Genomic DNA, 12,730 nt, shown 5'->3' on the forward strand with positions numbered 1-12,730 from the left:
GTCAGCTCCGGGCCGGAGCAATGGTTGGCTGGTTTGTGGACTGGTCATCCTCACCCGTCTTCTCCCTCCTCCTCGGCCTCCTGGGCCTTCACGCACTGCTGTCGGCCTCCAGAGTCTAAAGGCCAAATCAGACCTTGTCAACTATTGCTAGAAATAATGCAGGAGCTCGCAGGAACTCTCAACGTACAGAGGCCGGCAAATTGCGGTTCACGCTTAAATTATCAGCCAAAACATACCCTGTGCTTTGCCTTTGTCAGGGACCCTCGAGTGAGCCCGGCCTGGCTGGTGCCGCCGGAGAGCCCTGCCACACCCTCGTCGTGGTTCCCACCCACAGCACCCAGTCCCGGCCTGGAGACCGCAGCCTGCCTGAGAAACGTAGCCTTGTTCTTCTTTACGTGTACCCAGCACCACGATTGAGTGGGGAAGTTTGGAAAAGTAACCACCAGAAGGCCGTGGTCCTGCCTGCACGACCACTGTGCCACGGGGCTGAAGGGGGTCCCCAACCTACCGCTGCCCAGCCTGATTCAGACGCTGTGGACACGAGCTTGGCTTGCCACCCCAAACCCTCCCACCCCACCGGGCACCCCATTTGTTTGGGTCCAGGTGTGGTCTCACCTCACCTGTTCCTACTTTGCTGTCTGGCCAAGCGCCCACGGTGACGGGGCAGAGTCCCCAGGTTTGAGGGGCACGACTGGGTGGGAGCTCAGAGACACTGAAGGGCAGAGGGAAGGAGCAGTGGGACTTGGGGGGCGGGCCTGCCCAGTGGTGCCCGTGGAGTATTCGGAACAGAACCCACCCATGGGAAACCTGCCGCTGCCCAGGGCTGCTTTCGCTTCCGTCTCCCACTCAAGGGTGCTGCTCTGGCCAAACGGAACCTCCCTGTCACGGGCATCCCTGCAGGGACCTGCTGCCCCTGCTGCCCTCACCCAACTTGGAGGACACGTTATCAGCCAGACCCTGACCCTCCCGCCCAGCAGATGGCCCGGCCTGACAAGACCGGAACATTCCCCAGGAGCCCAAATTAAGTTCCTGTGTGGGCCCCGGGTTGTAGTCTTGCTCACCACGCCCTCCAGCGTGCGGCGGGAGACGCAGCGGGCCGTCTGCTCGGGGCAGCAGGGGCTGACGGCGGGTGTGACGCGCGTGGCCGCCCCAGCTCCCGGCGGTGCACCTCCAAGCTGGGAGGGTCTCACACCGGAGCCTGGGTTGTTCTTGCTGACTGTGAGGAAAACTCAGAGTTTAGTAACACCTACCATTCCCCTCTCACTTTCCCTATGGAAATCCCAATGTTATTCAGTAAAAAAACTCAAACAGCAAACCTCAGTGGAACACGGTTTCCAAGTTTCCTCAACACAGTGCTCATTGCGAATCACCCACCAAGCTCCGCGGGCCACTTCAAAGGGTCCCTCTGTCTTCTTAAATTCAAACGAAATGTATTTATTAATACATTTAAATAAATCTCTTTATTCCTCTTTATCCTTAAGGAAGGCCTGCTCCAAACTTTCCCACGTACTGACGGGTTACCCGGAAGTGCACCATGGGGAACCCTTCAGCTGAACTGGACGCTGGGATGCGAACTCCTAAAAATCAAAGGGAAAAACACAAAGACACAGGCAGGGCTCACAAAAACCTGTTTTATTGCACCAGGATCTTGGCAACATCGGGGGCGCCTCAGCCCCTGGAGCGGAGGCACAGTGCATGGGGACGTGGTGGGCTAAGCCCACCGGGAAAAGGCAGGTGAGTGAGGCCACACGGGACCACCGGGAGAGGCGACCCCCCCAACACAAAGTTAAATTAAACCCACGTTCTAAGTCAACCAAGTGACTGCTGTTATAAATTTCTTTCGTTATTTATATATATTTATATATTTACATGTCCCCTAGAGTTTGGACTGATTTTCTGGGCCCATCCTTTCCCTTCCCAGTTTGGCCGATGGCCGGGTGTGGGAGGGAAGGGCTCGCCCCTACGGAACAGTGACAAATGCTGCCAACAGTCAGGCCAGGGCTCAGCGCCGCCCAAGACACGGCGGGCATGTTTTCCTCAGGAAAAGGTTTCATAATTACATAGTGAAAAGGGAAGAGCCTGGTTTGAAGCGGAGGGAGCAAGAAAAGAGATGAACTCTGTGCTGCAGACAACAACTTCCCTTTCCAACTGCAGAACGTTACAGAAAAGTAGGGCCGTACAGGAATGAAGGTCAACACCAGAAGAGGAAAAAAAAATGCCTGTCCATAAAGGCACCTGCCTTCCCTCCCGAAGTGGCAGATGACAAAGCCACAGGGCACGAGGGGTTGCTGGGGGGGGGGGGGGGGAGGGGGGACACGACCCTCATCTTTGAACAAGGTGTGGTTAACAGAGAAATCTGTCCTCTGAGAAAAGAGCAAAAGGCTCCCAGACCGGCGGATGCAGCCAGTGCCCTGCTCCCCTCCTGCTGGGACCAGAGGCAGACCCAGTTCGGGCCATGGGCGTCATTATTCTCCCCACCTTTTTCAAAGAGAAATGTAAGAACAGGAAGAAAAATCAAAAAGAACTACCTACGTGAAAAAATTAACATATCTCCCCACCCCTACCCTGAAAATGGAACACTTTTTTCTGATCCCCCCCAGGCCCCAGAGCAAGCGGCAAGGCTCGGGCGGCAAGGGGTGCCAGACGGGGCCATCGGTGGGCCTCAGGCCACGAAGAGCCACCGTGGAGGACGGACGTCCACATCAGACGTCAGTCCATCTCTGCGTGTGGCGTTCTGGAGAAGAGGAAGCGGAGACGTACATCCACGGGGTCACTTTCGGAGTGACCTCTGCACCTTCTGCTACTGGGTCATGTGTCGGTTCTCCGGAAACGTCACCTTAACTGAGGGTTTCCCGTATTTATGAAATTACAAGTCCGCAGGCACAGCTTGAGCAAGATAAAAAGTGATCTTCTTGAGTCATACAATCATCTAAATTCAAAAGCACTCACAAAATGGAGCAAATAAAGCCAGTCTCGGGTATCAGGGGAAGGAAACGTATTGCTAACGGAAGCCGCAGACCTGGTCAAGATGCAGGTCTCCATTAAGTAGTCAAATAAAAGGATTCTACCCCAAGACCACCACCTCGAGACAGACCCGCGGGCCGCTGCAGCTGCAGGGAAGGAATGGCAAGGCCAGCTGGGGATCACCAGCCGCTGGCAGGGCAGCCAGCACGCCGTGTCACGGCCCCACCCAAGAGCCGTCTCTCTCCAGAGATGGGCTAGGGCCTCTAAAGGGAGGGACGCACCGGCAGGGCCGCCCCCCATGCCAGGAAAGGGACAGGTGCGGTGCGGGGCGGCCTCGGCTTCCTTTCTGAGGGGGACACGTAAGGCATACAGACAGAGTCCCTGCCCCGCGGAAATGGGGACGGCAGGACTGGACGGCGGTGCTGGCCGCCAACAGCAGGGGACAGACGGCTCCCGACACGAGCCCAGCGCACACGGTCGCCCTGGGGGCGCTTGCTCACGTGGCGGTGTGCCGGGAGGGCTGCAGCCGCCGTCTTCCCCTGCTCTCGGCCACAGGCCACGCATACCGCCGTCCCGGTTCCCGGCCGGCGCGCTGCCACCTGCTCTCCGCGTCACCGTGGGGTTTGTCACGGTGTGTGCGGTGACGCCGGAGGTCCCGTCCTCCTGCAGCTGGCTCACAGCGTGGGCCTGGAGCGACGGGGCAGCGGGGTCCTCCGCAAGGCCGCTCTTCAGTTCAGACGGACAGGGCCCAGGAAGGGACACCTTGTCTCCCGAGGCTGTGGGCACAGGACGCTGCTCCTGAAGACAGGGAGACCCTGGGAGTCCCGCCATCCCCGGAGTGCGCGTCCGCACGGACGACACGCACCATTAGATGGCGCTCTGAAAACACCCGGTCCTGCCCCACACGTGCCACGCCACACACGCACGCACCACACACACATGCGCACCACGCTAACGTGCGCCCCACCGCACGCACACCGCACACACACACCACATGCACACCACACGCTAACGTGCACCTCACCGCACGCACACCACACACGCACACCACACACACATGCGCACCACGCTAACGTGCGCCCCACCGCACGCACACCGCACACACACACCACACACACCCCACACGCTAACGTGCGCCCCACCGCACGCACACACACACCACATGCACACCACACGCTAACGTGCGCCCCACCGCACGCACACACACACCACACGCACACCACACGCTAATGTGCGCCTCACCGCACGCATACCACACACACACACACACCACACACACACCACACGCTAACGTGCGCCCCACCGCACGCACACACACCACACGCACACCACACGCTAACGTGCACCTCACCGCACGCACACCACACGCTAACGTGCACCTCACCGCACGCACACCACACACACACACCACACGCACATGCACTAGACACCCCCCACCCCCCTCTGAGATACAAACCGCACACTAACGCCCCCTACACCTCCCGCACACTAACCCATCTGACAGCAGCAGAGTCAGCGGCGGTAGCTGAGGCTGGTAGCCTTAGCTGGATGAGTCACAGACCAAAAGTTCCGTCTACTCTGAAGTTTCTGGAAGGCGTTGTATGTTCTTTTCTTCTCTCTTTTGAACTTTTTCACTTTCTTTTCCTACATAAAGAAACCCCAGGCGTCACAATTCCCAAAGAGGGCTCTCCCCTGGTCCCTGTGGCTCCTCGTGAAGGCTTGTTGGGTGGGGGACACGAGTCTCAATCTGCTACAGAACCAACCAGCTTACTCTTCACGTGGCCCGAGGGAGGTGTCCCCACTGTCCCCACCTTGCTGAGGAAGGAACAAAGCAACCACACGTTTACGGTGGGCATCCGAGCCCAGCAGCCCGCCGCCCGTTGTTGTACTTGACCACTTTACAATGTCGCTGCCGCTTCAAACTGCCCCAAAGGGTCAAGTCCTCCCTGCCCGGCCCTCGGCGGGGCCACCGCGAGTGCCCTCTCACGCCAGCCTCAAGTGCACCCCATACCTTCCCTCGATCGAACTCTTCATCCCAGTCGTCGATCACCGTGGCGGCGCGGGCCCATCTGCTGTCCCGAATGGCATCCTGACTGACAGCCGACACCTCGCCGCCCCATGTCAACACTACAAAGCAGACACTGAGCGTCGGCACCTTTGTGCACTTGCTTCCAGAATGGTGTTTCCGACCCAGACTGGCCTACTCCTGATACATTCAGCATGTTCGAGGGCCACCTTCCAGTGAAATGGACCATGCAGGGAGGGATGAGGGAGGGCAGAGTGGTCTCCAGCGTGGACAGTGGTCCGTCCCTTAAGCGCAAACGTTAGCTCTGTCCCACCAGCCCCCAGTTTAGTTCCTTTCAAGCCTGTGCCCTCACCTGAGAGACAAAGGTCTCACGTTCTTTCTCTGAGACTAAGGATGCACAGCACCGGTGCTGGGTGAGTCCCATCCACGCCCTTCCCAAGCCGGCCCACGCCACCCCGAGGCCCAAGATCTGTTCTCCCCGCCTCTGCTCACACCCCCGGGGAGGCAGCATTCTGGATCCTCCCACAGAGACTGGTTCTGGACTTTGTGCAATGGCTGAAGCTCAGGGAGGATCACGGCTGACATTCCTCTGCCCGCCCGTAAAGCCCAGTGACTCCCCCGCCCCAGGATCATGACACAGCGGGTCCACTTCAGACCTCTGCTGCCCGATGAGCGAACCGTAGGACAGAAGTCCATGCTCGAAACCAGTACCTTTCCTCCCGTAAGCTTTATCTGACGAATACTTGAGCAGTTCCTGGAGCACGTCGGACTCCCTCTCTCTGCTCCAGGACACAAGAGGAGCCGGGGCCTGCCCTGCAATCAGAGAACCGCTTACATACGTTCGCCTCGGACGAGGTACTTGATTACTTCTCGAGAGGAGCTACCGTCCAAATCAACTGTTGGAAAAGACTAAAAACCCACCCCCCAAACAAGACTGAAAACTTGCAAGCAGCAGCGTGAGCCCTCGGTCTGATGCAGGACGGGTGAGATGGAGCTCCGGGGGGAACCCGCCCCTCCCACAGGGAGACGGCCAGAAACGAGATATGGCAGGAACTGGCGGGAATGGCCAAGTGCTGCTGTCACCACAGCTTCTGGGGAGGCTGCCTCCCAGCCGCATCCTGGAAGAGCCTGGCCACCGAGGACAGCTGCATGGTGACAGCAGAGACCACCCTCCTCAGGCTTCTAGAAACTTCTGCCTGGCCCCCTCTAACCATCTACAACTGCTGGAACGCACTCCCCTCCCTCAGCACAAGCTTGCCCTTGCTCTCCAGGCCTCCAATTTATTAATGACGCTGTGACCTTCAAGCCCGGTCCCTGCCGCCCTCTCCAGCCTCTTGCCCTTCGCTCCACAGCATAGCCCGGCCCAGTGGTCGGGCAGGGCCACCCACATCGCTCTCTCCATCTCTTGGCTGTGAATGCCCTTCCCTACAGAGCCAACTCTTCCGATAATCAGGATGGAGAGCAAACAGAGCAGGGGCTGGGCCGCCGCAGCCCTAGCACCTGCACCGGGCAGTGGGCCGGGAGGCCCGGGGAGCATCTCCATCTGGTCAGTGTGCCAACAAAGCAAGCCCCGTGGCCTGATGACCACCGCCAGCCTGCTCTGTCACCACCTTTGAGGAGCCTTTCTTCCAATGTACTGGCTGCCCTCCTCATTGCCCAGTGGTAGTGTTTTCTCATGGGTTTTTTTTTTTTTTTAAGACTTGAGAGAGAGAGAGAGAGAGACAGCACAAGTGGGAGGGGCAGAGGGAGAGGGAGAGAGAGAATCCCAAGCAGACTGCGTGCCGAGCCTGGAGCCCAACGTGGGGCTCGATTCCAGGCCCCTGAGATCATGACCTGAGCCGAAACTAAGAGTTGGATGCTTAACCGACTGCACCACCCAGGCGCCCCTTGTCATGGGATTAATGTTTAGTCACAGACTCATTTATCAGGAGTCTGACAAACATAAACCATCCCCAGCAGCCTGTTCACCCCCAAAAGCACAAACATAATTGGATCCCCAGGCTGCAGAGCAGACCTCACAGAATCTGCCGCCATGCTGGATCCCTTCCCAAGCAGGTGTGACCTTCTCTCCCCTTCGCTAATGGACATGCTGTATCAGGACAGCCCAGCCGAGCCTGGCCAGCCCTGAAGGAAACAGAACCAGGAGAAGTTGCTTAGCCATGGGCACCCAAGCCCTGGGGAATAGCCGACGCGCTGGGAACCCCAAAGGCAAGAGGCCACATTGTCTTCAGAAAGGCCCAACTTGTGGTGCCTGGGTGGCTCAGCAGGTTAAGTGACTGCCTTCGGCTCAGGTCATGATCCTGGGGTCCTGGGATCGAGCCCCGCATCAGGCTCCCTGCTCAGCGGCGAGTCTGCTTCTCCCTCTCCCTCTGCTGCTGCTCTCTCAAATAAATAAAATCTTAAACAAAACAAAACAAAAACAGCTTAACTATAAAAACAGGCAGAGAAAAGTTAACTTCTGAACCCGACCTTTCAAGTTCAAGAATCACAAAAAATCTCCAGGCTGAATGGCCCTGAGTTTTTAGGGGAAAGTTTAGGCAGGAAGAGCCTTGAATCAGAAGAAACACTGTATTCCGAGAATATGTAAGAGTAGTTTGGGCTGACTGCTTTGCCAGATGGGGAAGCTGTGACCCACAGGGCAGACAGCCTGCCCAAGGGGACAGACTGAGGGCAGAGCTGGGCACAGGTGTGCTCGCGGGTGCCCCCCTCCAGCGCGTACACCTACGCGGTCCCCGGGCCCAGCCCCCTGCTCCTCGCGGGCGCATACCTGCTCCGTCCCTGGGACGCCTGCCGTTCACAGGCGGGGAGGGCGGGCTCCCAGGGAGAGCAGAGCCCCTCTGCCTCTCGCCCCTGCAGGCTTCAGGGTGCTCGTTCTCTTCTACTTCCTGCCGTGACTCCTGCTGTCTTTTTTTCTTTTTCTTTTTCCTCGGAGATGCCACAGTGGCCTCTAGCTCGACGACGTCCAAGGGAGAGCAGCTCCTGGGAAGTCAGAGTCAACAGTGAGCTCCGGGCAAACTGAGGGTGAGAGTGGGGTTCAGGTCGATACCCCGGAACTCCCAGCTGGCACGTGCCGCAAGCCCACAGAAGAGCCACCCCAAGAACACCCCGCAGACGGGAGCAGGACAAAGCACGCCAGCTTCCGGGGCGACAGTCAAGCCTGAGAGAAAAGCCCACAACTGCACCTAACCCGGGCGAGTCCTCCAGGCCGGATGCCGCAGCGCCTGCCGACCCGGGGGCACGTGGCCACCTGCACACTCACTGCCGTCCACTCACGTGCCCGTCGAGACACGTAGGACACGGTCCTGTCCTGGAAGGCTGGCCAGCACACTGGGTTTCCAGACCCCCCACCGGGGACGGGCCGCGCATCGCTGGGGAAGGTGCCGGGCGGCCCGGCTCCCGCCCTCACCTGTGCCACGGTGGGTCCCGCGGGAGGCAGTCTTCCACACCGAGGCCCTCCGCTCCCTTCCGTCTCCTCTTCCTGTTGCTCCCGGGGCGGCCGTCGGTCCCGCTCCCCGCCTGCCGGCCGTTCTCTTGCTGCCGTCCGCCCTGGTCCTCCAGTCTGTCGGCGGGCACCTCTGCCCGGGGCTCCATCCTGTGCTCGGGGCGCCAGTGCTGCCTCTGCATCTGCCCCTCCTGCGGGGGGGAGGCGTCCACGGCCCCCGCGCGCTTCCTCTTCTTCCTTCTCCTCTTCCCCGGAGAGGCTGCCGCTGCTGCGCTCGTCTCTGAGCCCTGCCCCTGGCTCTCTCCCCTGTGGTTCCTTTTCCTCTTCTTACCGAGGCTCTGGGGGGACCTGCTGGCCTCTGGCAGCTGGTGTGAAGGGGCCTGGGAGCCCCCATTGACCTGAGGCAGGAGAGCAGAGGCGGGGGAGCAGCTCTGTGGGTCTGACGTCCCGGGAGGTCGGGGGCTACTGGACAGTGACGCGGAGCGGGCACCGACGGGGAGCTTCAGGTGGCTGGATGGTGGGGGAGCAGGTGAAAGTGCCCTGTGGGGACACGCTGCTCTGACGCACAGGCAGGCCCCTCCTGCCCGCCCCCAGCCCCCTGCCCGCCCAGGTGAGGATTTCCCATGGTCCTCCCCCGCCCCCCGTGTGAATCTCAGGTACGCGTAAATTCCACTGACTTAAAAAAGCGGAAAACAACAAAATGCAAATTTACTGAAAATCAAAGTAACCAAAAATCAGAACCTTTTAGTTTCCTGTCACCAAGCAGTTCAAAGTATTTTTCCAAACTTGTATTACTATCTTTCTTAAAAGATTTATTTATTTTAGAGAGAGAGAGTGAGAGAGCATGCATGTGAGCGGGGGAAGGGCACAGGGAGAGAGGAGAGGAGAGAATCTCAAGCGGACTCCCCGCTGAGCACGGAGCCTGACGCGGGGCTCGATCTCACAACCCTGAGATCATGACCTGAGCTGAAATCAAGCGTCGGCCGCCCCACCGTGCCACCCAGGCGCCCCTAACTAACGTTATTAATTTTCAACACGAGTCTGTTACGAGAAACTTCTCTGAATTTGCCCACAAGCCCCAAGGCGTTTACACCCGTGACACCGGCCTTGCGAGGAGGGCCAGCGCAGGCCCGTACATCGTGCACTAGGATCTCCCTCTGATCTGGGGGCTCCGGACAATCAGCTGATCATACAGCGGGACAAGGAAGGGGCGGGACTAGGAGCTCCGTCAGGTTAGGCTCTCTGACCCGCCTCCCGCCAGCGATGTGACCTTGCAAGAGTTAACCCTCTGCTCTAGGCCTCACTCTCCTCCTTCGTGACCGAGTGACCATAATGCCGACCTCGAAAGGTTATGGAATCAAACAGGACTACCGTTACGAAACCAGGACAGACGCCTACACAAACCGCTCTACCACTCCGTTTACCGTCTTCTGGGAAGTTTTAAAAAAAAGTCTCTACGTCAAAAAAGGAAAAAAAAAAAAAAACAACCCCGCAGTAAATACCTTGCACGCTTAAGGACCTTCCACATGCAAAAATATTGTGCTGGGTCCAGGCTGACTGTGAGGGTGGGAGAGGCTGGGTGATGGGAGCGTGAACCCAGCACCCAGCCCGGAGCAGCTGAGGGTGGGGAGGACACATCAGCGCCCAAACCACCCAAACCACCTCCTGGCCTCGCCCAGCTTCCTTCCTCCCTCCCTCCCCAGCTGCCAGGGGCTCCGTCAGCCACCGGGCAAGCAGGTGTCAGTAACTCAGCTGTCTGCTACTCAACACCCCAAGGGATATAAGCACCCCGTGTGTCACGGGACGGGAGGTGTGCCTATTGGGGAGCCTGAACAGGGCTCCCAGAGAACCACACCTCCCCGCTCTGGACGGCTGCCGGAAGCTCCGGAAGCCAGTACGAGGGGACAGCCAGGGGAAGCCCATGCAGGGAGGCTCTGTGCAGGGCTAAGGAGTCGGAGAAGAGCCCGGGGAGCGCTGGTGGGAGATACAGAATGATCCTGGCAGCAAGACACCCCTCAGCAGGGTCACAGGACTCTGGGTTCACGCAGGGTCCTTCTGGGACTCCTGCCCTTCTCTTCTACTCTGGAGTCCTGTCACGAGACTGGGGAGGGACCCAGGGCACATCCCCGTCCCCACATGGACATAGCAGGTGGATGGAAAATGAAGACAAAAGTGAAAAGATCAGGACTGCAGAGACCAGGCTGCCTCTGACCAGCCGGAGCTCCTCTACCGGATGGAGAGAGAGAAAACAGGAAGTCGGTGCAGGATCCGCCCTGTACCTGTCCAGCCGCACACCACTGTCCATCCCGCAAGGCTGGAGACCATGTGCATCTTCGCCAGCCAAGCACACGCTAAGCACAGGGGAGGAGCGGCCGGCCCGGGGGGCCTGCGCCCGCGGCTCACCTGATTGCACAGACAGGCCAGGAGGAGGCGGCGACAGGGTGAGTGGTTTTCCTGGGGTAGGTGAGGTCGGACAGTGGTGAGAGGGGTGGACGGAGGTCATTGTCGGCTGCCCTCCGCAGGGTGCTGGCCTGCAGTTATTGACATAAATAAAAACTTGGTGGTCTAAAAGAGGTTGCCGTGAGTGAAGAGGGAAAATAAAAATAAAAATAAATAAAAATAAAAATAAAAATGAAAGAGCCCAGAAAGGAGGATGAGGGGACAGAAGGAGAAAAAAAAGGGGGGAGGTGGGGGAGGGGAATGGTAGAAGAAGAATCAGAAGTGTTTTTGGTTAGAAACAAAAAGGAAAAAAGGAAGGAAATTTAAACAAAAATCTCAGCACAGTTACATCATCGAGCTTCGTGCCGCACACAGCGGTGCCAGCCAGCCCGTGTCTTGTGCGCCCCCCACGCTTGGATTCCCTGCAAAGCCCACCGCACCTGCCCCGTCTTCCCCTTGAGGCTTCTTTAGGAGATTCTGTCTATGGACAAATATGGGGACCTGCCGCCTCTCCCTAAGCCCCAGCAGCTGTATGGAGTGTGTATCACATCAGGGTCCCCCAAACTCTGCCTCGGCCCCAGGACAGCCCTGTGTAGTCTGCAAATGCCTACAGCTTCGTTGCCCTGATCGGGGGAGGCCAAAGGCCTCAACACAATTCCCCCACTCTCCCCAGACTAAAACCAAACCTGCTCTGTGAGCCCTAGAGACACACTTCCGGCGGGCAGACTCCCACACACCCACCTTCTTGGCAGAAAGGGCCAGTTTTTTGGCTGGTGGAGGAGACATGATGTTTGCGGGCTCGGTGGTGGTGCTGCTCAGGACAGGGGACTTGGGCTTCACCACCTTGGGGTCGTCTCCATCCGGCAGCGCTCTGGAGTGTGTTCCCTGAGAATCCCCCAAGTGGGCCGCTCCGCTCCTGGGCGTCTGGGGGGCCTTGGTGGGGTCATTGCTGGAGGAGTGCTCTGGGCTGGAGCTGCTGGAATCCCTCCCATCGAGCTCGGGGCTCTCGCCACCCGCCTTGGGCCCATGCCCGTTGGCAGTCACTCTGGCCGGGAGCCTGGGTGAGGTAGAGAGGGCAGCACCCCTGCCGTCCCAGGAGCCCTGCCTGAGGCTCTCACTCCTGCTGCCGCTCCCGTTGCTGGTCCCATGGAACCCCTGAGAAGCTTTGCGTGACGGGGAGAGGCGCTGCAGGGGCGTCGACTTCTTAACTTTCTTTCCAGGCTCATCCAGAACGGTTGGTGCGTGGGAGGGTGTTTTGGAGAATCGGGGGGAAGGGGACCCCACGGGTGGCTTTGGAGGAACGTATCCATTCTGAGACTTCAGACCCGACACGGAGCCGTTCCTGGAAATGGGCACGCCGAGCTCCTCAGTGGCCGGCAGCTTCTTCATCGGCACAGAGTCCAGTCGCTGGAGGAGAGCAGAGGACACGGTCACACCCTGGAGGGAGTGCAGGCTGGCGGTTCCCACACAAGGTCAGAGCACCTTCTGAGCAGGCAGGGTCTCTGCCGAGCAACTCAAGACAGATTATCTACATGGACACACGGTAAAGACACTGCTGCTTCTTTGAACACTTTCAGTATTCTCTGAGTTGGGTACATGGGGGTGTGTATCTTTACGGTCACCTTTACTGAAAGCAGGATGTTTTCATCACGAGTGAAGAAATACAAAAAAGTATAAAGGAAAAAAAAAGTACCAGAGTTCCACCCACTGCCCAAACGTAAGTGCACCTTCTGTTTGGCCCTGATCTCCGGGACAGCTCTGGCCTGCACAGGTGCGCCCAGTTCCACCTACGCACTGCCTGAAGCATCGTCGTACGCACCTGGCGAAGGTCTTTAACGTGTGACCAGCACCCGCCTCGC

At 58.7% G+C, this 12,730-nt stretch overlaps 1 protein-coding gene across 4 annotated transcripts in view; it reads right to left on the reverse strand.

The window, feature by feature from the left end:
* Positions 1-1,622: 1,622 nt before the first annotated feature.
* Positions 1,623-12,730, reverse strand: part of USP36 (ubiquitin specific peptidase 36) — a 37,682-nt gene continuing 26,574 nt past the window's right edge. For 3 of the 4 annotated variants that reach the window (XM_032429533.1, XM_032429534.1, XM_032429531.1), the window contains 8 exons: positions 11,613-12,278; positions 10,836-10,963; positions 8,397-8,972; positions 7,758-7,969; positions 5,702-5,803; positions 4,976-5,091; positions 4,458-4,608; positions 1,623-3,740 (listed from right to left, as the gene is read on the reverse strand). In XM_032429533.1, the coding sequence (XP_032285424.1) occupies positions 4,477-4,608; positions 4,976-5,091; positions 5,702-5,803; positions 7,758-7,969; positions 8,397-8,972; positions 10,836-10,963; positions 11,613-12,278 (1,932 nt within the window). In that variant the 3' untranslated portion in view covers positions 1,623-3,740; positions 4,458-4,476. Of the gene's footprint in view, positions 3,763-4,457; positions 4,609-4,975; positions 5,092-5,701; positions 5,804-7,757; positions 7,970-8,396; positions 8,973-10,835; positions 10,964-11,612; positions 12,279-12,730 lie in introns of all 4 variants that reach the window. The other variant, XM_032429532.1, reaches the window with a different exon arrangement.

Source organism: Phoca vitulina, unplaced genomic scaffold (assembly GCF_004348235.1).
Source record: "Phoca vitulina isolate PV1807 unplaced genomic scaffold, GSC_HSeal_1.0 scaffold41, whole genome shotgun sequence".
Lineage (NCBI taxonomy): Eukaryota > Metazoa > Chordata > Mammalia > Carnivora > Phocidae > Phoca > Phoca vitulina.